Genomic DNA, 24,164 nt, shown 5'->3' with positions numbered 1-24,164 from the left:
AGATTATTTTTGATTGCTCCGGGTCCACGCACATGGGCGGGACTATTCACTAGATTATGACTGTACACAGAGATCCCCTACTACAGAAACGCAGCAAATGCAGGTCAGCCGTAGTCTGGAGGTGGGAGAAGCCTGTTTGGGGCGAGCCTGCCTTCAACAACCAGTAATCAAGATGGGGGAAGACTGAAACCCCTGATCTGCAAAGATGTGCTGCGACCACCGCCATCACTTTCGTGAACACCCGAGGGGCGCTTGTAAGGCCAATGGGAAGCACGGTTTACTGAAAATGCCCCTGCCCTACCATGAATCGCAGGTAACGCTGGCGGGCCGGCAGGACGGGGATATGAAAATAGGCGTCCTGCAGGTCCAAGGCTACCAATCAGTCTTGCGCGTCGAGGGCAGGCAAGACCTGAGCAAGTGTGAGCATCTTGCACTTCTCCTTCCAGAGGAAGCCATTGATATTCCGAAGGTCCAAGATGGGACGCAGGCCTTTATCCTTCTTTGGAACTAAGAATTAGTGGGAGTAACAACCACAACCTACTTCTGACGTCGGAACGCGCCTGATGGCCCCCTTGGCAAAGAGGGCTGTAACTTCCTGGTGGAGAAGTGTCAAGTGATCCCGTAACATGAGGTGGTACTGTGGTGGCATGGCTGGAGGGGTAGACTCTATGGGAGGGAGTAGCCCCTCCAGACCAGTTGCAGAACCCACCTATCTGATGTGATGGTGCGCCAGTGGTGGAGGTGATGGTGAATACGGCCACCCAATGGCATCTGATGGGCCTGAAAAACTGGACTAGGAAGGTTTGGAGGCAGCGGCTGCAGGGAGGGGGTGGGGGTGGGGGGTAGTGGACTGACCTGCACGCACAAGTACTAAAAGGACACTGAAGAAGCAGCAATGAAGAGGCTGCAGATTGTAGCACGGGTCCTTAAGGCGGCACTGAAGGTTGTCACCAATCTCTTAACTCTGAATATTCCCACCAGTTCCAATGAGGCACTGAATACTGGCCCAAACCTAATGAGGAATTGGCACTTCAAAACCAGCACCAGTCCCACTGGGCCACCAAATAGCATCAACTGGGAACTGGATAAAGGTCCTGATCGCAACAGAGCACACAATATTGACATTGGTCGGAGACTGAATGCTGGCACAAGTTCAGCCGGGAAACTGGCACAAGTCCAGCCGGGGCACCGGCACAAGTCCAGCCGGGGCACCGGCACAAGTCCAGCTCTGGCACAAGTCCAGCCCTAGCACACATCCAGCCGGGACACTGGCACACGTCCAGCCGGGACACTGGCACACGTCCAGCCGAGATACTGGCACAAGTCAAGCAGGGACCCTGGCACAAGTCAAGCTGGGACCCTGACACAAGTTCAGCCGTGACACTGGCACAAGTCCAGCCGGCATACTGGCACAAGTCCAGCCGGCATACTGGCACAAGTCTTGATCAGGCCTGGTCCCGCTGTAGACCCACAAGTATCTGTGCCGCTCTATATTTGATTGCATAGAATGCCGCTGGGAATGCTGTTTGGGACCAGTTGAGAAGGGGGCACTGTATACTCGCTTGCAATGGTCCTGAGGGGCCTAAATGATACTGGTGGTAATCCCACAGGTTCGATTTAGCAGGTCACCGAGGACACAGAGAAAATAAGCGTGGTTTGTTTAGAAAGGGAGTTGGAATCAGCTGTTGAAATGTCAGATTGAACAGTACAAGTGAAAGCTACCAGTCATTTTTAGGTCTTGCTACCGATGCAGCGCATGCGCTGTCGCGTAGCGAGACTTCTTGTCGCCGTGTAGCTTGCGAAGTGAGACAGGAGAGGTGAACGAGCTTACCAAAGCCATTGCAGTCAATGGCTGTGACCGCGCGCTTTAGGAGACACGCGCTCTACCACACTTTCACAGCGCGTGTCTCCTAAGGCGCGCGGTCACAGCCATTGTCTGCTGTGTCCGGCGGGAAGCATGAGCCAGTACCCAGTAGCATGACGTTCTTCACTTGTTCATAGACTGTTCTGATACTACAACAGCGAATGACTTGTCTGTGCAAACAATATTTCAGTAGGTTATTCCCGTTTACTCTGTAGTCGAGTAATCAGCCTGTGTACCTGAAGTATTAATTTCTTCCAGCTGCAGTTGCCTGCATTGATCGGTGATGCATGGTTTTCTTGCTGCTGATCAAGACCTTTCTCGCATTGTGTGTCCAACCCCTTGCTCCCTAGACAGCCCCGCTGTGCCTTCCACAGGGGAGGCGTTCACACCTCACTTCCCCTCCCCCTCCCGCAGTATTACCAGTTGAACAACTGCTGCCTGATAGCGGATGTGCTCCTACCCTTCCTGCCAGCCCCTTAAACTGACTCACCAGGAACCCTGCAACAGGCCTGGGCACCTTTCGAACCCAGGTTCAGCAGTGCCGCCCCGAGATGGGGCTCTTCCCAGGAGCTCGGCCTGCCAGCACCAGCCGCTTGCGCGAAGCCCGCCTCATGTGGCTGCTTTGGGAAGTGCGCAGTTGTTCCCGTGCTGCGTGCGTGCACGTCGAAAGAAGCTGCACAGTGCAGCTAGTAGCGTGGGGAGCTTTCTTTTCAGCGCTTCATCTCCGTATCCAGTCTCTTTTTCCCAACAACACCGGAGGTAATACCCCCACACACACAAAGATACAGGAGTGGCGAGGAGGGGGAGCAGCCAACATATACGCCCTTTGCCCGCAGCCAATGAGAAGCGCGCTTAATGCGAAGTGCTGTCAGGACACCATGGCCTACTGGCTCTTGTGAGAAAGCGCCCAGCTAAAGTTCACCTGAGATAGTTGCGCTGCCTGCAGGGAGCGTCAACCATAAAGCAGTATCGTTGTGATCGGTACTGACAATTACGTGTAGGACTCCCAAAAGCACATGCAGTTGTACCTTTCAACTTTCCTTCGTTACAAATTCAGTAGTGTTTTGGTATTCACGTGCTGCCTCTGAACAAACCAAAAGTCTCAATGAGTTTCAATGGCATCAGCTAGGTTGTTTATATTAAAATCTATGTTAACCATCCGACTTCACCCTATTTTAGTCACAAATTCAAATGGCCCTGCACCACAGCTCGCGTAGCGAGGCTTATTGTCGCCGTGTAGCTCGCGAAGTAAAGACAGGAGAGGTGCACGAGCCTACCAAAGCCATTGCAGTCAATGGCTGTGACTTATTGTTGCCGTGTACCTGAAGTATGAATTTCTTCCTGCTGCAGTTGTCTGCATTGACCGGTGTTGCATGGTGTTTTTGCTGCTGATCAAGACATTTCTCGCATTGACACCACCATTAACTGTCGACTTTCACTGTGAGATTAATCTTTGTCAGTGAAGTAAAAGCCCCACATAATAACTTGATGTCACGTCAACGTTATCCAAGAACGTATTGTGCAAGTCTTGTTATGTTGTGGGTTTTTTCCTCTGTCGAAACCCCAATGTGTTATCTCAAAGAACACCAATGGTGTAATTATACTTAGGCGGTGAATGTAATTATAAGAGTCTCAGCATTGCTGTGTTGAACAGTTCTAGATGCTGCATCGCCATACAAGTACACATTGGTGATGTGCATATCTATGTCATTTGAAAAATTTTCAGTCGGCTCCGACATTTATAAGGGTGTAACAATGGTTACGCCGATTGCACATTAACCCTTGCAATTCACTAAGAATGTTGCTTTTTTCTGTCCAGCTAGCTTTGTTTTTCCTACTCCATCCCCATTTATGGCTTGTGGGACTCACGGGGGAATGACCGAAATCATCCCAGTAGCTCATTATGTTCTCCATACAGCATACACACTTTCTATTTAAGTCGCTGCCAATTAATTCACGCATTGTGCTATTTGGTTATATAAGTGATGAGTATTTCTTTACATATGGTACCTTCTGCTTGTATCCTGAAGGGCACGCTGTTGTGAATATTACATTCACACTGACAATGAACCAGTTGTCGATGAAAAATAACCACAGTTGTCTTCAATTGCATTTAGTCATTATTACTTTTGAGGAACGGGACTGTAAGCACTACAGTTGACTTAATTGTGCACCTAATGGCACAAACTGTAATAAAATCCCAAACCATTTAACAACAAGCAATTGCAATGCAATAGGTCTCACATTACTGAATGTTTGAGCTATTGGTGTTGCATTATTATTAGCAATGCCAATAGCTTAAACTTTAATAATGCGAGACCTATTGCATTGCAAATGCTTGTTATTGTTACATCTTACATTGAAATCCCCTTTAGGAGACATTTTTAAAAGCACATGTAAGAAAGAGCAAGAAACTCAATTTAGAATCCCAGCTGTGGAATAAAATAAATTGCCTAGTGTGGGCTACATCTGAGACAAAGGGCAATGCAATTAACATTCACAGGCACCAGGTTTGAACACGAACTGGGCTTGTCTGAGTGCCCGATGCTAGGATGGCTCTTCTAATTACTAAGACAAAATCGCAGACTACTGACAGAGCCTCGGACAAGAGGACTCCTTGGAATTAGCAGGTGACTAAGACGAAAAAAAAAGTGGCAAACTCAAAAAAAGTGGAAAGTGTTGCGATGCTGCTGCCAGCCGCGTCATTCTACTGATGCCAATATTTGTCATCACAAATGTGCACGCCAGCAGAATGACACAGGCACCATGTTCTCTTTCTTTATGTATCGGCACAAGATGGCAGACGCAAACGTGCTTTTTGAAAAACAGGAGGGGCCCGACAGCAAATAAATAAATAAAAAAATAAATAAATAATGGACTGCTGGAGAGGGAAACAGATGGGTGGAAAGTGAATGGGGGAGAGCGAGAGGGTAAGGGAGCAAAGGGAAACACAGAAAAGCAATCTATAGGCTGCGGAGAGACCTAGCAACAAATGGCAGATGCAGAGCCTTCGCGCCAAACAAAAGTACAAGTGATCAGGACTCTTCAAGGATCTTGGGCATAGGCATAGAGGTATCCACCAGATGACCAGGAAAGGTCAACCCCTCACATGGGGACCGAGACGGCGCCCAGACACCAAGACTGGAGCCTGGGGCTGTATCTCAAACGACAGAGAAACAAGTTGATTCTCCCTATGCACATCAACAGAGAGCCTATGCAGCGAAGCAGAGCTATGTGAGGCCGGAGATGTTCCTGCCATGGATCCATGCTGAAGAATCATGGCGAGGGTCAGTGACCAGCTATTTGCTCAATTAAAGGTACTGGCTAGGACCTACTTTACATCCATCACAACAGCTTTGTGTCAGAACATAGATTTCACATCCTAGCACCATGTGGTGGGGAAACCCGTGGTGCAGTACCAAGAGAGCCAAGCCATCACAGCCCAAAGCAGGCTCTCTTCCAACTCCAAAGGCAGTAAACACAGCACCCTGATGTCAGTCACCGGTATCCCAGAAGCAGCTGCAGCCACTTGGCACCAGTGCCAGGGGAGGGTAGATGTGCATGTATAGCTTACCCCAGTGAAGACACTGAACAGGTATTGACACAGGCGGAACCTCTGGCAAGGGAAGACTGATCCCCTTTCCAGGGACAACGCTCGCAAATGGATTACAGCTGAAGGATCATCATTGGAGGGCTTTGTTTTCTCTGGAGGAGCGTCCCCTATTCCGAGCATGAAGCATGGCCCCCTTCAGTGCCCTGAGGAGGGAGGATCGGTCTGTTTACCTCAACGTGACCTCCCCCAGGAAGCTTTGTGGCCCCCTAAAAACCACAGGAGTGGTATGAACACTTACCACTAACCTCAAGCTACTGGGCTACATTTAGAAAACCTAGCTTTTCTTCATGCCAAATATATATATATATATATATATATATTTTTTTTTTTAAATTATCAATTGATACATGGTTGACATGCAATATAAATGGTAAGTCACAGCTGTGTGTATGTTATGTTATGTTATTTAAAATTTATAAAGCGCACATACGCCCAGGAGCTTCTTGACGCTGAAGAGAGATAAAAAACATAAAGGATGTACCAACAAGAGTCGCTATTTCAAATAGGCCTGTGTGAAAAGGTGGGTCTTGAATGCCTTTCTAAAAGCAAGGAGATCCTTGCTCTGTCTGAGGGCCGAAGGTAAAGAATTCCACAAGGTGGCTGCTAAAAAATGAAAACAGCTGCCTCCCTGTCGTTTTTTCTTGAACCGTGGTACCTCAAGTAAATCTTTATGGGCTGATCTCAAGCTGCGTGAGGGGATGTATCCTCCAATCAACTGCCTGATGAACAGGGGGCCCTTACCTTGCAATGCCTTGAAGATGATGCACCCGGCTTTGAATGCGGCTCTTTGAGTCACCGGTAGCCAGTGCAGATTCTCTAGACCTGATTTTATCGATTCCCATTTGGGTACTTTACAGATCAGTCTAGCAGCTTGATTCTGCAGGTATTGCAATCTTCTAAGTTGACCTACAGGTAGGCCAAGGTAGAGGCTGTTTGAAAAATCAATGTGGGAAAGGACTAAAGCCATGACCACCTGAGTTAGGGCAGTGTGAGTAAGGAGATGTGCAATTTTTCTAATTTTTCTTAATTGAAAAAAGCCAGAAGAAACTACAGTTCCGATCTGGGATTTTAAAGTAAGGTCCTCATTGTTGGTCACTCCCAAACTTTTTATTGTTTGCGATTTTCTTGGGGGGAGACCCATATCAGAAGGCCAGAAATTAGGGCTCCAGCTAATTTCACTGTTCCCGGGCAAGATCAGCTCGGTTTTCCCCGGGTTTAATTTGAGGTGATTTAAAGACATCCAGCTCTGAATTAAGGTCATAGTTGCCTGAAAATCCTCCACAGCATTAGGTGAATTGAGTACAAAGACTAACTGCAAGTCATCTGCATAATTATATACAGTGACTTTGTGCTCTCTTGCCGGACTGTTCGACACGGTTGACCAGAATGGAATAGGCAACCGTGTCGAATGCTGCGGACAGATCAAGAAGCACCAGAGCTTGGTGTAGATTTTTGTCAGCATTAGACCTCAAGGTGTTCTGAACGGCCAATATTACTGCCTCAGTAGAATGACCAGGCCGGAATCCTGCTTGGTTAGGTTGTAGATAGCCAGAGTCTTCCACAAAGTTTGAGAGGCTGTTGGTGACATGAGCCTCCAAAACCTTGGATAGAAAGGGCAGAAGGGATATAGGCCGATAGTTAGTGAGGTCCAGAGGGTCAATGACAGGTTTCTTAGTGAGGGGTATCACTAAGGCCTGCTTGAAACTGCAAGGGACTGTCCCGGGTGTAAGAGAGTTGTTGAGCAAAGATATCATGCTATTGGGGATGGCCCGGCCAATTTCCCTCATAATTTGAGGGGGACAAACATCCCTAGGGGATCCTGATTTGACTCTATTCAGAAGCTCTAAAAAGACTTTCAAATCAATGGGAGGAAAGGAAGTGTATGCTGGGTATTGGGTTTTAGGACCAACAACAAGCTCACCAGAGAACTGTGACCGAAAGAACCCACTGTATGTGCATTGGCCTGCGAATTTACAGAGATACTTTTGTTTTTATTCCTTCTCCCAGTCACAATTTTTTGCTTTCAATAATTGGGTTCTTTGGAAAAACTAGATCAAGACAAATTACCCTTAAATCGGGTGTCATTTTCAAAAAAATATTATTTTATGGGTTTTCCATTCATTTCTCAGGGCTGCAGTGAAATTTCGCCTTCTGAACTATTTACACAAACTCTGATAAATTATTTTGCAATGTCAACCAATTACCAACAACATTGGTACCAACAAGACACCTCAGGGTGTGCAGACGTTTGAAAATATTTGACTTTGCTGATCAACTTAATTAAAAATGAAAAACAATAACTAGTCAGCAATCTCCTCTAGTCAGTTAGGTCCAAATCGCAGCCAAGGCCTGGAACCAGTCAACATCAGACGCTCCCTTACCCTGCACACCTTCGGGTAGAACCTCAAGACCTGGCTTTTCGGCTGATCCGGAGCAGAAACCAGTGGTACCGGATGAGTGAGCCCGACAGATCCTTTTCAAGTAGCGGAGCCTGCCAGCAGACTTTCAGTTGGAGACTCACCAAACCATTCAAGGAAAGAGACCCTAGAAACAGTCCAGCTTTTGGTACTTCTCACAAATGACACAGGGATGCAGGCCCATAGTCTTTCAAAACCAGAAATTCCAAGGAGGAACAATCACAAAGAACCACACCACCACCACCAAAGGATTGCAATACATTCAAGAACTCTGTTGCATTTTCTCTTCTGAAAAAGTGTCTGACAGACTTGTTGTACTTTAGTTACAGTTAAGGCAAGTCAGATTTCCCATTTCAAGATGGCAATGCTATCTGTCATCCTGACTGCCACTTTTCTGGGGAACAAGGCAGAATATGAATGACTAGAGGTGCAGATGGCCCTCACTCATTGACTGGTATTGGTGGAATTAAGGAATGGTGCCTGCGGGGGAATTGTTCCCCTGCCTGTGCTGACAGAGCATCATGAGTCGTACAGAAAAGGGAAGCGAGTGCCAAAAGGGAAGTGGACTGATTCAAGAGAAGGGTATTGGAAAAGGGAAGACTGCAGGAAAAGGGAGCTGTGTAACATGAAATGTGTAAAGTCATGAGATGGGACAACACAGTCATAGAACAACAAAAGGTGCCGATAAAGTAATTAAACAAAGTATAAATGGAAAGGACAAAAAGACATAAAATTTGTCATTTAAAACAAGTATTGAAATGCATTAACGCACACAGGTAGAAAATACTTCAAATAAGCATTTGGTTAATATGCACAAAATGTTGCTTTTAGCCTTCTTTTCAAAATAGCTTGTGTTCACCAAATAGTTTCTGCAAGCTGCTGTGCTCCTGGAAACAATGCACCTCATCAAATACACTGACTGGCCAACAGCTTGACCGTGAGAGAGTATTAATCCTCTCAGGCTCATACATACGATTGACAAGGTCTCAAAGCAATGGCAGACATACCCTGACAACAAGCCAATAGATGAGAGGGACTGACCCAAGTGAATCAATGCGCGAGGGAGGCTGACCCAAAGCCCTCTATCTGTGCATTTTCCACAGGAGGTTTGGCGACTCCATAGGTAATAAAAAAATTGCACTGGGGTTTCTGGCATCCAGCCAGGGCTGACAGACATTTAGGGACTTCAGTATCATGCCCTATTAACCTGAACTTGAACTCCAATGACTGAGTGAAGGGCCTCGTGCAGGATAAGCCCCACTAATGTGTGCTCAGATTGAGTTTCAAGGGAACAAAGAGGTAGAAAGGTGTGTGAAGTGACAAACATGCACGCTGCTATCAGCCCCATTTTCGGCCCTGCCTCTAAGTGCGGTCAGTTCTGGCAATGTATGAATGGCAGTGCGGTGAATGAAAACAGATCAAAGAGTTTAACTACAAGATAATGCTTCCAATCTACTGCCACCTGCTACTACTGCTGGCTCCAAAAGAAAAAAAAAACTACCAAAGGAGGGATCACAGGAGGGAATGATCAGGGAATCAGGTTTTGCACTCACCTGGACTGCCTGACTGTCCTGTATGCACTGGGGAGGGAGTGCTTGGCCTTCACATGCGCTTTCGACTTTGACTTCGATGTTGACTGGTGCTTTTGTGGCTTTGGTGATCGAGACTTTGAGCGTGATCTTTTCTTGTGTTTCTTTTTCTTCTTTTCCTTCACTGTTGTCACTTCTCTATGGTAGTCTTTTATTCTTTTTGAAGGTCTTTCAGGGACTTTATACTCAGACACATCATAATCCTCCATTCTATATTCTGTAATGGGCTCAATTTTGTCCTCATCCAACATTTCTGGGCTTAAGTCATCGACGAGCTAAAGTGCAAACAAGAAAATTCGAAAATGATACTCAATCGACTCTTTCAAAAAGAATACGTTTAATCAACATCTTAAGAGGCATGTTCAATCAAATACAACCTGTCCACAAGAAAGGCCAGGATTTTCCTCTGGATGTACACCTATGGCAAAAATGCCAGGACTTTGTCCCTATGCACCACTGGAGCACCTCATCTATGCTAATTGTCATTGCGCTCTCCACCATTGTTCTGTATGCTTTCTAGTCTGTGCTGGATATTTTGCACGGTGGACAACTCAAGAAAAACAAATAGGTCTCACCTATGCAAGAGTGTTTGCCATGTTGTAAACCACGTGGCTGCTGCTCAGCATGGCTAAACGTTAGTGGCATAGAGGAGAGTGGAGTAGAATGTTGTAGAGGGGAGTGAAAGAGTGTTGTGTATTGGAGTGGCGCAGAGTGGACTTCCAAAGAGTGGCGTACAGAAGAGTGGACTGATGTAGAGTGTATTGGAGCAGAGTATAATGCAGCGGCATAGAGTGCAGTAGTGGAGAGTAGAATATAGTACCGTAGAGTGCAGTGGCGTGGAGTGCTACAGAGTGCAGAGTAGAGTGATGCAGAACAGTGTTGTAAAGTAGAGTAGTGTAGAGGGGCATAGAGTGCAGTGGCAGAGTAGAGTGATGGTGGGTAGAGTGATGCCGAGTGAGTAATGTAAAGTGATACGGAGTAGAGCGCCACAGTGTAGAGTACGGTGGCGTAGAGTAGAATGCAGTGATGTAGAGTAGAGAGCAGTAGTGACGGTGTATTGGCTTAGACTGTTGCAGAGTTTAGTGACGTACAGTGCAGTGGCATAACATTCAGCATCATAGACTGTAGTGGCATAGATTTGAGTGGTGCATAGTAGAGTGCAGTGGTGTAGAGTGGCAGATAGCGCAGTGGTGAAGAGTGGCATGGAATGATGCAGAATTCAGTGACATAGAGTGCAGAGATGCCGAGGTTGGTGTAGAGTGCACTGGCACAGAGGGCAGTAGAGATCAGTGGCGTTGAGTGGTATAATGTGGAGTGGTGCAGAGTAGCATGCAGTGGTGTGGTGCAGAGTAGAGAGGAGTATGCATGGTGTGGTGCAAACTGTCATTACTGACACTTTCAACTGAAATGACCATTATCTTTGCACTGATATACAGTTTTACTAATAAAACTATATGGCGAACAAACATGTGGAAATGGCCTCACCTAGTGTATTGATTTGTTTTGATGTTAAAGTATTTGCTTTCAACACATTTCAGAATTAACAAAAAATGTGCTTCATTTGTGAGTTCATAATTCGTATATATTCTGAAATACTTGCACAATTTAAATGTGCGCTAGAAAAAAAAACCTTTCCTACCCCCAGCAGCCATCAAGACTGTCACATAAATCTTCTCAGCTTGAAGTCCGACAAAGAAAAGTAAACTCCAAGTTCTCTCTGACGACAGAGCATGACATTTGACCTCCGTCTTTGAATGTACTGCAAATGTGACACGGTAAAAACAAAATGTACAGGCCTGTTTACAGAAAGGAGCACTCATGGAAGAATACAAAGGGTGTTGATGCGAAAAGGCTTCTGTTCATGGGAGAGACAAACTCACCCTGGACAGCCTGAAACAAATAAAGCCAGCCAGCAAATAGAAAGACAGAAAATGTAAGTTACAAAGCCAATGGCAGGGAACGGGCAGAATGCACTTCCAGGGAAGCTTTCTGAATGTTGTAAAGATGGCTTTAGTAAATCAGACAGCTGCGCTGCCTGGTAGGATTCGATCTAAAAATGGTTGAACAAAAGCCACATCCGGGGAAAGTCTTGGTAAACATTTAATTCTAGTTGTATTTTTAGTTCTGCTTAACATCATCCCTTGATACAGAATGTACGCAATATTATGCACAATAACTGATGTTTTTAAGATTTTTTTTTTTATATCTCCGGGCCACTAAATATGAATATACTGCAGATGGAAGAGGTTCCTTTCCTGCTGGAACTTCTGGGTTAAGGGGTTCCTCATTTATTGGAGTATGAATTAAAGGTGTGGCTAGTAAAATGTTGTTTGGGAGAGAATAGCTTCTGTGTACCTAGGTAAAGCTGGGTCGTCCAACCAATAGATTCCGCTGGTTGGCCTGGGACTGTTCCTCCAGGGGACACTACAATTACTCAAGCCCCAGTGGGTAATACATATCACTTTTGGTCTTCATCGAACTGTTCTGAAATGGCTATGAGAGAAACAAAATATACGCCCCATCTTAACTGAGGAAAAAACAGGATTCTAGTCCAAGGGTCACACCTTTTTATACACATCCCAATGTTGAGACTGCCTAACACCAATCCACACTAAAAGGTCCTTCACTCATGTTGGGGGCAAGAAAGAAGGACACGTGCATGTATGTGCTAGCTGACCGTAAATGGTGTGTACAATCTGAATGTAGAATGTGTGTAGCCCCGTAGGTAGTGTTCTTTGTGTAAGCTGGCTAGGCCTATCTGGGACATAACCGCAAACATTCACTCCCAATCTCAAGCCATACACCTGGTACCTAGTGGACGGAAGCCACCCGGCCCAGAACCTTTGTCCAGGTATGGCTGCCCCTGCTTCGATTGAATTTCATCTATTCCCAATCTTGTTGCCATCCCCCTTGGCAGTGGACCTGTGGTATGTCTCAGAAATCTGCTTAAAGACTGCAGGAGGGCACCGACCTTTGAAAGTTCTGAACAGCTGGTAAACTGCGCTTCCGGCTCAGGTCCACCACAGGCCAGGTCGTATGGGCAGTGAGAAGGCTGCCAGACAATTATTGAAAAGATAACAGGACCAAGAGTGGAACCTATGTGCAGCTGCCATTTTCCTTCCAAGCTTGGCCCAGGTGTGAAACGCCGGTAAGGCCTTGGCAAGCCTGGCTGACAAAAAGATCTGCAAGTAGGGCATCTTGACCAAATGAGGTTGGTTAGGAGCAACCTAATCAGCACAGTCCAGCCGGCAAGGAAGGAACAAAGGCACCTATGGGTCATGGACCCTGCCAACATCTTTAGGGTAAGGCTGTGCCATCCATGACTCACCTAATTCTTGACTGAGGCATGAATCCCCCTTCCCCAGTCCCGCAAGGTAGCCAGCCTTCAAATCCACACCAATAGGTCTGGGTGTATTGGTTGCTGAAAAGTGTGGTTGAGGATGGGCTGGAGAGGTCCTGGTTTTGGGGCCATGTGAATTATTCTGCTTGTCCACACGTTTTCAGAGAACGACTTATGAAGTTATAGAACTAGTGACCCGTTCCGTGGGTGATCACACAGCCAGAAAACAATCATATGCAGGGGATTAAGAGACATGTCCCTGCCGCTAACTGCACCCTTGGGAACCAGCCCACTCTAGTCATCAGTCCTACTGAAAACAACTGGAACCAGCTGAGCCCTTGAATGGACACTGGACTCCAGTAAATGACGGATCTTGTCTATTACCAGATAGAAGATAAAGAATGATAGACTAACCATTACATTCACCGGATGTGTTTGGTTTTTGGGTTACTTGTTTTTTGGGGTGAATCCCAATCGTATTGCTTTGTAACTGGAAACTCAGCAGCACTGGCTTCAGCCCATAGACATCCCCAGCATGGTGCCCATGAGTCTCTCAGGACCAAGGATGGTACCACAGCCCTCAAATCTGTATCCGTTACCCATACCCTACACCCATTGGCAGGAGAAAAGGTTTTGGGAAAAGCTAGAGACCCGAGCGTCCCACCAAATAACACTCGCCATTGGGCTCCAGCCAATGTTTTGAGAAATCTAGTGCCAAGGAGTTCTAACAATCTTCAGAATCTTACCTCGTCCCCAGAACGTGCGAGAACCACTAGATTGTCTGTGTATCATCTTTTTACAGATCTACCCATCTACTGGTTTACAAAAATTCATTTTCGAAGATAAAGAACTGGCTGAACATTATGTCATGGAGTGTTATTTAATGTGTCACACTGCATCGGAGTTTCTAGCACCCTCAACCTCTCGGGATAAGAAGACTTGACAATTTACATTTGGTTTCTTTTTGTACTTTAAATATGCTGGTTATTTTTTCCCTCAAAGAATCGTTAAGCGTTCCAGTCAATACTAAGTTAAATGCAAAAAGCAGAACCTGCCAGACTCTAAAGAATTTCCATTGTAATTTCTCACCATAATTGATTGTTGTTAAAATTCTGCATCATTAAATTAAGTTTTATTATTGCCATTTACTTTGTTTGCATTCATTACAAGCTAAGAACGTTCATTGGTATGTTGGTTTAGTAAAAAAAAAAAAAAAAAAAAGCAGAGAGAAAATCACCAGCACAGCTTGCCGTCACATTAAGACTGCCCCACTAGATACGTCTGCTAGATGGATATCTACCGAGAACATCCCATTTGACCCACATCCACAGTAGTGGTTTCTTCTGTCATTTGGCTTTGGTTTCCATGTAGCACCCGCAGCATGAGGAAGCACTGACGATACCACCAGAAAAAGCACCACAGATATCATGGGCAGCTTTCTCTCTCACTTTGTATGTTGGATTCAAGCTCATATTTGCAAGTAGTAATTTTCATGTGGGTCAAAATACCAATGCTCGCTGTAAGAGCAAGCCAAAATAGCAGATTTCATACTCTGGGTGGACACTGCTGTTACAGGGATCGAAAATGTTACATTGGGCTTCTCTTAGACAAGGGTTCTCCCTCATGATGGGACAAGATGGCAGACCTCACTTTCATGGTGACATCTAGCGGTCAACTTCACTTGCATAGAGAGCTGAGACCTCGTGTTCTCATGACGGGCTGAAACGTGCACACCCTGTGGCCCGTCAAAATGGTGGTCACTCCTGCAAGGAACAGTAGTATAGCAGGCATACAGGTAGGCAAGTGTTAGCTTCCCAGCCCCCTCAGTACAACTGGATTAACAATTCTGAGTGGCCTCCTAAGAAACGCCTCACATAAACTGACGTCTCTTCCACTTAAGGAAGACATCTGCTGAAAGTATCCCAAAAGTGAATAACACTTGACTGGCTTGAACATTCGAAGGACAACATTCAGAGGTTTATCAATTACATAAAAGGGGGGCATGTGAACTGTATATAACCATGTGCTGAGGGTAGTCGTCATGCCTTTTGTACATGCTCAGTCAGTGGCATAGCAAGGACGCCATGACCCTAGTGTACACATGAACAATGCACCTGTCAACACAGGTGACATGGTATAACACCCATGACTTCAGCCGAAGACCCCTTCGGTCCACCATTGATGCCGACATCTCCAAAGACATTTAAATAATTCACACACTTGGATTTGTTGTGCAAATGAAAAGAATTAAGACTCAGGAGGAACCCTGCATCCATTCAGCGCAACTCTCAATACATACCAAGCGCACTCTGGCGAGACACGCACAGAAATAGCATGAATGTTAAACTTTGGCTGATTACACTGCAACAGAAGTGCTCACAGCAAGCTCACAATCTGTTCCTAATGCTGATAGACAATGTTTATGCTTTATGAGCAAAGAACACTTGCAAATCCACATAAATCCTGCTTGGATTTACACATATAGGAGATAGATTGGCAACGCTTCTGTGTGAAAAACTCCTCAGCTTATAAAAATAATCCTTTGCAACACCAACAGGCTTCACCCAGTGCAATGTGTATCTATCTAAAAACACCGTTTTCCTGTCCTAGGTACAGTCAGAGTGCCAGTATCGCAAACTGCATTGTGGCAAGCCCTCGAGGAGCCCGCAATCAGCATAAGCAATGCCCAGGAGCCCACATCAGGGCTAGCAGCACCCAAGCGCATCCACGACGGTGGCGCCCAGGCGCATCCGCGACAGCGGCACCCAGACGACATCACTATCAATGTCCACAGTCAAAATCAGCATTTTGTTTATTTTATTTGCCATCTTATATAGCCCCAATCTACTCAATTCAGAGTTTAAGAGCGCTTTACATAAGAACACCCTTGTAAAGGCTGGATCCTCTCTTCAGGAGCTGCATGGAATATCTGGACGTAGAGGGGAAAGAAGAATGAGGCTTCAAGAGGAGGAATGAGAAACAGTCATTAAAGAGAGGGAAAAACTGAGCCACTACATGGTAAAGGAATAACATATGCTATTGTAGATGCATATATTAGGGTTATGCTATGTTATGTTATAAAAATGTATTACACGCATGGCAACTCGCGAGTGTCCCGGCGAGGAACCATCGGGGTGTAACAGTTTTAATCAGATAAATAAGTATGTTTTTAATTTTTTTTGAAAGCTGCCAGATCCTGGATGGACCGCAGGACCAAAGGAAGGGCATTCCATGCAGCCGTTGCTTTGACTGAGAAAGGGCTGCCCCCCATCCTCTGACGCATGAAGCGAGGTACTTGAGCAAGGTGGAGGGACGGGGAGCGTAAAGGGCGCGCAGAAACATAAGAGACAATACGCCTCTGCAGATAAAGTGGGCCACTTCCATGCAGCGCGCGATGTGCCATTATCAATATTTTAAATTTCACTCTGGCCGCCCTCCTGCCAACGTCCAGACAGTCCCGTATAGCCTCTGCCACCTCAACCAGAACGGTTTTAGTGCTGTGCAATGAGCGAAATCCGGATTGCGCTGGATGTAAAAGCGCTTTCCTCTCCACAAACTCGGTGAGCTGGTTATTTACAACCTTCCTGCACACCTTAGCCAAGGTAGGGAGAAGGGAAATGGGCCTATAGTTCCCTGGGCAAAGGGGGTCTAATGTCTGCTTTTTCAAAAGGGGCCAGTATCCAAGCAGGGCAGGGGTCTTACGGAGAACCTGATTTTAAGCCTTTAAGAATTTTAAAACATTCCAATGGGCCAACAGGCCTAAATTTGGACAATGTGCCTCCAGTGGCTCCAGAGGAGTACACCAGGGCAGCCTCTGGGTAAGTGCTGCTTGGGGTGAAGGTTGACTGGATGGTTAAAATCTTATCTCTAAAGGAGTGAGAAAGAGTATTACACCACGAAGGTGAAGATGGCATCACACTACTTTGGGCAGCGGGAGACAAAAAGCTTTGGACAATCGCATACATTTCCCTGGAGTTATTATTGGCAGCTTCAATGCGAGCTGAGTAGAATTGCCTTTTAGCCGTCTTGATGGCTGCATAGGAGTAGTTTCTTACCTGTAACTCCAGTTCTGTAGTAGGGGATCTCTGTGTAGAGTCATAATTTAGTGAATAGAATGGCAAGACCATCCCCACAACCAAACGGCAGTGGCGGAAAATGACAATATCACTACTGCGCAAACAGATTATGCAAAGAAGCCTGCCCAACCTGAGCATCAGCTCTGGCATCAGAGTCCAGACAGTAATGCTTCGCAAAGGTATGGACAGACTTCCACGTGGCAGCCCTGCAGATGTCTGCAATGGGAACATTACGGAGCAAAGCTGTTGTAGCTGCTTTGCTCCTGGTGGAATGAGCCTTAGGCTTACCCCCTAAGGTCTCATTAGCCTTTTGATAACACAACTGGATACAGGACACTATCCACCTAGAGATGGATTGTTTAGAGTAGAGGAAGCAAGACCAGTTCTGACTGACCCATAATTGATAAACAATTGGTCTGAACCACAAATATCCTTGGTCTTATCCAGATAGAATTTCAACACCCTCTTGACATCCAGGGAATGCAGAGATTTTTCCGCTGGAGTGGAAAGATTCTGAAAGGGCGTAGGTAAAGTTATATCCTGGTTTACATCAAAATCAGAAATCACCTTAGGAAGGAACTTAGCGTGAGTACGCATCACAACCTTAGCAGCATGAAAAACAGTATAAGGTTCCTGGCACCACAATGCCTGAATTTCACTCACCCAGCAGGCTGATGTGATGGCCACGAGGAACGCCGCCTTCTATGACAGGTGCTTCGGCGAGGCCTTATGAATGGGCTCGAAAGGTTCCTTCATCAGCCTGGACAGCACCATATTCAGTTCCCATGAAGGCGAAGGCAGCCGAACAGGAGGAAACGCCTTCTTCAAACCTTCCAAGAAGTCCTTTATCACAGGGACCTGGAAGAAGGATGTCTGTGAAGGGCATTTCCTGTAGGCAGTCAGCGCAGCGAGATGAACTTTAATAGAATGGAAATTAATGCCAGACTGCGATAAATGCAAAAGGTATGGAAGGATGACATCTTCCTTAAATGTCGTCGGATCATAGTTCTTGGACGTGCACCAGATGCAGAACCTCGGCCACTTGTAAGCATAGGAAGTCCTAGTGGAAGGTCGCTTAGCCTCCTTCAGTATGTCCATACAATCTTCAGGGATATTCAAATGGCCATATTGCACTATCTCAGGAGCCATGCAGCCAAACTCAAAGACGAGAGGTTGGGGTGCACTGTCTGCCCCCCCGAACTTCGCGAGAAGGTCCGGCCTGCACGGCAGCCGCATGTGAGGAAGGAGAGACCCGGGAAGCAGGTCCGTGAACCACCACTGTCTGGGCCATTCCGGAGCAATGAGGATCATCGCGCCCTGGACTGGGACAGCTTGATGAGCACGCCGGAATCAGGAGAATGGGTGGAAAAGAGTACAGAAAGCTGTTCGACTAGTTGATCCATAACGCATTCTCCAGAGTCCCCTGCTGATAGTACCTGGATGCGAAGTCTCTGCATTTCTTGTTTTCGGCAGTGGCGAACAGATCTACGTCTGGAGTGCCCCACCACGCGAAGACGCCTTCGAGTACTTCGTCGTTTATGACCCACTCGTGATTTTCCTGAATCAGTCCGCTGAGGGCGTCCGCCTGAGCATTTTGCCCACCTGGCAGATGGGTGGCAGTTATCGTCAATCCTCTGGCTAGCAGCCAGTGGCAGATCGCCTGCGCTTCCTGGGACAGTGTGCGCTATCTCGAGCCCCCCTACTTGTTGAGGTAATACATTGTGGTCGTATTGTCCGTCTGTACAAGCAGATCCTCCAGACATTCCTGCAGCGGCCTCATGCGCAGGCGTGCATGTGGAGTGAGGAAGGTACAAGAGGACATCGACCCCAGTAAAGAAGACACCGTCCTCACTGTTGTAGATCGAACGGTCGTGAGAGCCTGAGCCTTCCGAAGGATCGATAAGCGTCTCTCCTCCGAAGGAGAACGCTTGCTGACCGTATGGATCGATGGCCCCAGGTATTGTAGGCACTGGACAGGAGTCGGGACCGACTTGGACATGTTGATGTGCAAACGCAGCTGGCTCAACAGAGCGGCCGTCCTGTTGAAGTGCAGTTGTGCTTCCTGGAAGGTGGAGGCTTTGATCAGCCAATCGTCCAGGTACGGGTAGACAAACACCTTGTTCTTTCCCAGGTGTGTCGCCACCACTGCCATGCACTTTGAAAAAGTCCTTGGAGCAGACTTCAGTCCAAACGGTAGTACGGTGTACTGATAGTGATTGGCGCCGACCAGGAAGCGCAGGAAATTCCGGTGTTTCCGTGCAATGAGCACATGGAAGTACGCATCCTGTGGATCTATCGCGCAGAGCCAGTCTCCCCTTTGCAGCTGAGGGTAAATCTGGTGCTAAGATAGCATGCGGAATTCCTCCCTGCTATTTCATTTGTTTGCTTGTCGCAAATCCAGAATGGGCCTGAACTCGTTCTTGTCTTTCTTGCGCACCAGAAAGAAGCGTGAGTAAAGACCCTTGCCCTTTTGAGACAGAGGGACGTCTTCTATCGCCCTTTCCCTTAACAGGGTATCGGCCTCCGCCTGGAGCTCGCGTAGTTGGAACTGCGAGCAAACCGGTGGAATCGCTGGAGGTGGGCTGACGAAACGAAGACTGTATCCATTGCAAATAATATTCAGCACCCACTTGTCTGAAGTAATTTTTCTCCACTATGCCAGGTAATGTTGTATGCTTCCTCCCACCGGAGCGGGTAACGGACAAGGGGGAAGTAGCACCTCAGGGCATAGACCCGGCCGGGCCCTTATTCGCCGAGGAGGACTGCTGTCCACCTCTGCCCCTCTGGCGCTTCTGGAACGGTCGCCGCTGGTATTGCTGTTGCTGCTATCCAGCCTGCCGAGCCGGTCCTCTGCCCTGCGCACCGTACCGCCGTTGGAACGGGCGGTAGGTCTTCCTTTGTTCCTTCGGCTTCTCTAACCCGACAGCCATCAGGGTCACAGCCTCCGCCTTCATGCGGGCCCATCTCCTCATCCGCATGTCTGCCAAACAGATTCGCTCCAGAAAAGGGCAGATTGGCGACCCTCTGTTGAGCTTCGGGCTTCAGCGACATTAGACGCAGCCAGGCGTGTCGGCGCAGGTTAATACTGTGGCAGTACCCGTGGGCTGCCAACAGCGAGGAATCCGCCGCAGAGCTGATTATCTGGTTAGAGACCATCATCCCCTCCGTGATGATCTCCTGGAAGTCCTCTCTGTGTTCCCTGGGAAGTGTTCTGCGAACTGCTGCAGGGACTCCCACAATGCTCTATCGTACCACCCCAACAACGCCGAGGCACTGGCGGCCTTCATGGACGTGGAGGCCGTACCACATACTCTCCTGCCCGCTGAGTCCATTAATCGACTCTCCTTGTCAGGAGGCACCGTTGATGATGGCGCAGTGGAATGTTGCTTCCTGGCCGCCGTCACGATCACCGAGTCAGGTACAGGATTCGAGCGCAGAAAGGCAGGGTCCGACTCAGGGGCCTTGTACTTCTTTTGGAGCCTTGACGGTGCAGACTTCGTAGAGGCAGGCGTGGGGAAGAGGTCCATGGCTGGTTCTTCTTCGCCTGGCACCAAAGGTAGCAGAGGACGAGACAGTTGTTTCTTATGCAGGGTCTCGAATATAACTGAGGTTGAGGGCGTGGGAACCATCAGCGTGATGCCCAGTTTTGCCGCTCCACGCAACAAGACCTCCTGAAAGGAGGCAATGTCGTCTACCGGACACACCCTCGGCCGAGGGGAATCCAAAAGCGTTGGTGAATAGTCCCTGGCACTGGATGACTCCGTGTGGCGGCACCTGGACCTGTCTCTCCTGTGACGTCGTCTAGATCTATTAGACGACCGAAGATCATCTCTGGACATGCTCCGTCCGGAGCGGAACCTCTGTCTCCTTGGTTGTGGCCGATCCACTGGTCGTACAGGCGCGTGTTGTGGAGGCTGAGTCGGCAGCCTTGGAGGGCCTGAGGGTGGCGAAGGGAGATGTAACGAGTACGACCTCAGAGGAGGAGGTGGCGGAGCAGGAGTTGGATTCCTCAGAGGTGTAGGCGTCCTCGGAGGAAGGCCCCTAGGTAACGGAGGAGGCGGTGTTCCATGCCTAGAGGGTGAGTAGACTTGTGAGTACTCCGAACCCGGAGACCGTTCCACCCTCTTTCTCTTTGGCTTCCGTACCCTTGAAGGGGACCTTGAGGCCGACCGCTTCCTTGACGAGCGACGGCGCCACCGTGAGCTTGTGGTCGAAGAAGAAAGGCTGATAACTGAGCCATGGGACCCTGTCCTGGCCTTGGAATGCCTTCGGGACCTGGACTCTCTTCTTCTCGTCTCCGATCTGTTCATCGACGTCGAACACGTCGAGGGCGACCTCTTAGACGTCGAATATCTTTCTCGACGTCGAAGAACGCTTCCTCGACGACGAACGTCGAGTCGACGACGACCGGCGGTGTCGCCTCGACAGCGAGGGCCGGTGCCTGCTAGACCCCTCTCGACTTCGGAGGTAACTCGACAACGAAGTTGTCTTTGACGTCGACCTCGTCGGAGGTCTCGACGTCAATCCCCTCGACGTCGCCGCTTTGGCCCAGAGCCCTGGGGAGACGGGGAACACACCGTGGTCATGCCTCCCGACGCCGACGTCCAGGCCATCGACGGAGAACAATGTCATTTTCTGGCCTTTTCTTTACTGGGGAGCCCCCCAGAGGCCTCAGGACGGGCAGAGGAAGGAGCCCCTTCATGCCCAGACCCACCTTGGTCACGGTGTCTTCGCTTCTCCAATCCTTGAAGCCGAGTCTTCTCCCTGTCCCTCAGTGTCCTATTGGAGAACTGTTGGCAGATCTCGCAATCCTCTGGGACATGAGAATGGGGAAGACAATGAATGCACACCCTGTGCTTGTCTGATTTGGCCTTCTTTCCAGCACACTCTGGACACCTATCAAATAGGGATGGCATATTTGATAAAAAAGAGTGGCTAAACTTACTAGAAAAACACCAGTAAGAGTAAAAAGGGCCAAAAGACGTTGAGTGAAAACACTCTGAACACTTTAAAAGTGTAAAAAGATTAGAATAACACCCAAAAAGGGAGAGCTCAATGCTCCAGGGTCCTGCTAGCAGGAGCAGGAAAAAAGAACGGAAAGTGGAGGGAGTTGCTGTGCATTCTGGGATACCGAAAGTTCTGGAAAGTTTCTTAAAGGCACAGTATCCCTTTTCAAGCCACATAATGGCAGCCTATGGGGGCTTGTCTGTCCATCCCTTCCTCTCTATGATTCCAAGGATTTTGTGAAGGGGGAAGTGTCTGTATGGGTGAAACTTGGCAGACTGTTAAAAATGATGTTGGTGGAAAATCTTTTACATTTCTAGTTGAAGTACTGGACAGTGTAGTCTTTTAAGTATAGGCTGCATTATTTGTCTTTAGTTCTCTCTTAAGTGTCTACGCAGGTTTGCAATGAAGACAGCTTAAGAGATTATTTTTGATTGCTCCGGGGTCCCCGAACATGAGCGGGACTATTCACTAGATTATGACTATACACAGAGATCCCCTACTACAGAAATATAGCTTCTGCTTATCTCTAGGCTTGCTCTTGTCCAGAGGACAGTAGCCACTCCTGCTCCACATTCGTTCAAGAATTTTAGATTCGTGCTTCATGCCTTTGAGCGGGGGATTAAACCAAGGTTCAGATGGAGATTCTCTAGCTGGCCTGATGGGGGGGGGGGGCACGGCTGCAACTGCAGCCGAGACCCAGCTAGAAAAACCCGCAACTTGGTCCTCTCAAGCTCACCTACCAGATTAGGTTTAGAGGCGGCCAAAGCCAAATTAAGTGCAGAGGAGTCACTTTTGCCAAAGGCCGATTTATGACCAGGGTGCATGAAAGGCTCAGCCTTAGACACTTCCAAAGAAAAGTAGGATATAAACTGGTCCGACCAGGTGATCGGAATAGGGTCCTATAGCTGAATCGGAAAATTAGTTGAACCCTGAATTAAACCAGATTCTCTTGATAGGCTTTCCAAGCTTTTCAAGAGGTGGCGAAGCGGCAGAAAGTGATTGCGAAGGAGCAGCACCGAAATAGAAATTCCTAATTTCCAATCCAAGGTTGTCACTACCTCTGGTTTCTTGTTTCCAGAGTTCTTGAGGGATGAGGCGAGGAGGTCCCTAGGGTGACGAGAGCAAGACAGGGAGGACGGGCCATCTCACTTAAAGGCCCGATGCTTTGGAATTCTCTGCCCCCGTTGCTGAGACATACCTCCAACCATCTGTCCTTTAGAAGGAAGTTAAAAACATATCTTTTTCCCCAAGACTAATGTTTTCCCCCGCATTCGCAGCAGTCTTATGTCCTTGGTAGTTCCATGATACCTGCTCAGAAGCTACGCGCGGAGATACCCCTTCGGGGCTGATTCAGGCGCGAAATAAGCATATAAATAAATAAATAAATAAAATATGACCAATGCAGAAGATTAATAGCCTTCAATATGACACACACCACTTAGAATAGCACAAACTCTAATCTAGAGCTAATGCACATCTATCATCAAGAAGGTCATGTGCTCAAAGTAGATTGCAGCACAGGGGGATAAGTGAGGGTTTCAGGCACCTGGTCAGTACTAAATTACAAAGGATTGGGCAATTGAGCTGAAGTATTTAGGATTTATAAAGGTTTCCTTTTTTTCATAATATGGAGTATCTCAGGTGCTTCTTTGATGATGATCAATGTGGGTCATCCTGGCAGATATTTGTCAATTCAGAATCCTAGTGATATAAACCAGGGGGACAGACATGGTGCAATACCGTTAACTTTCAGTTCAGTAAGTCATTCAGGGCAGAAGGTTGATAGGATCGTCTGGAAAGTAGAACTGGTGCTAACCTGGCTGTTCAATATCTAAAACCTGAACTTCTCAATGCACTGGATCATCAGCGCCGGGAAACCCTTTGTTGGGTAGCTGTAGCGCTATAAAAATGAAATAAATAAATAAAATAAAAACATTCAGAGTCAGACACACAGATATCGAAGAAGCCAAGTATGCCTGAATCACTCCCCGATGGTGCCACTTATGTCGATTGGGACCCTTAAGTCACTATTTCAGTGCTCAATGGGGAAGCCAGAATTACTGGACAGGAGAATTTGCACATCAAAATAGGAATATTTAGATATGAATATCTACATTTCAGTGCCAGGTAAAGTGGCCACTGAAGTTAACGTACTTCAATAAACCATCTGTATATAGGAAGTGTTACAAATGTATGCACATTGGGTTTACAATGTATGTAACAAATGCCACCTGAAATAGTGTGCTAATATAGCATGT

At 47.4% G+C, this 24,164-nt stretch overlaps 1 protein-coding gene across 2 annotated transcripts in view; it reads right to left on the bottom strand.

Annotated features, from left to right (window-relative positions):
* LOC147665098 (splicing factor, suppressor of white-apricot homolog) overlaps positions 1 to 24,164 on the bottom strand; it is a 530,497-nt gene that overhangs the window by 167,668 nt on the left and 338,665 nt on the right. For both annotated transcript variants that reach the window (XM_086949761.1, XM_086949762.1), the window contains exon 10: positions 9,448 to 9,758. In XM_086949761.1, the coding sequence (XP_086805887.1) occupies positions 9,448 to 9,758 (311 nt within the window). The remainder of the gene's footprint in view (positions 1 to 9,447; positions 9,759 to 24,164) is intronic.

This window comes from Lissotriton vulgaris, unplaced genomic scaffold (genome assembly GCF_964263255.1).
Source record: "Lissotriton vulgaris unplaced genomic scaffold, aLisVul1.2 SCAFFOLD_1287, whole genome shotgun sequence".
Classification (NCBI taxonomy): Eukaryota; Metazoa; Chordata; class Amphibia; order Caudata; family Salamandridae; genus Lissotriton; species Lissotriton vulgaris.
The sequence above is the reverse complement of the archived record's forward strand: the minus strand, read 5'-3'. Positions and strand labels throughout refer to the sequence as shown.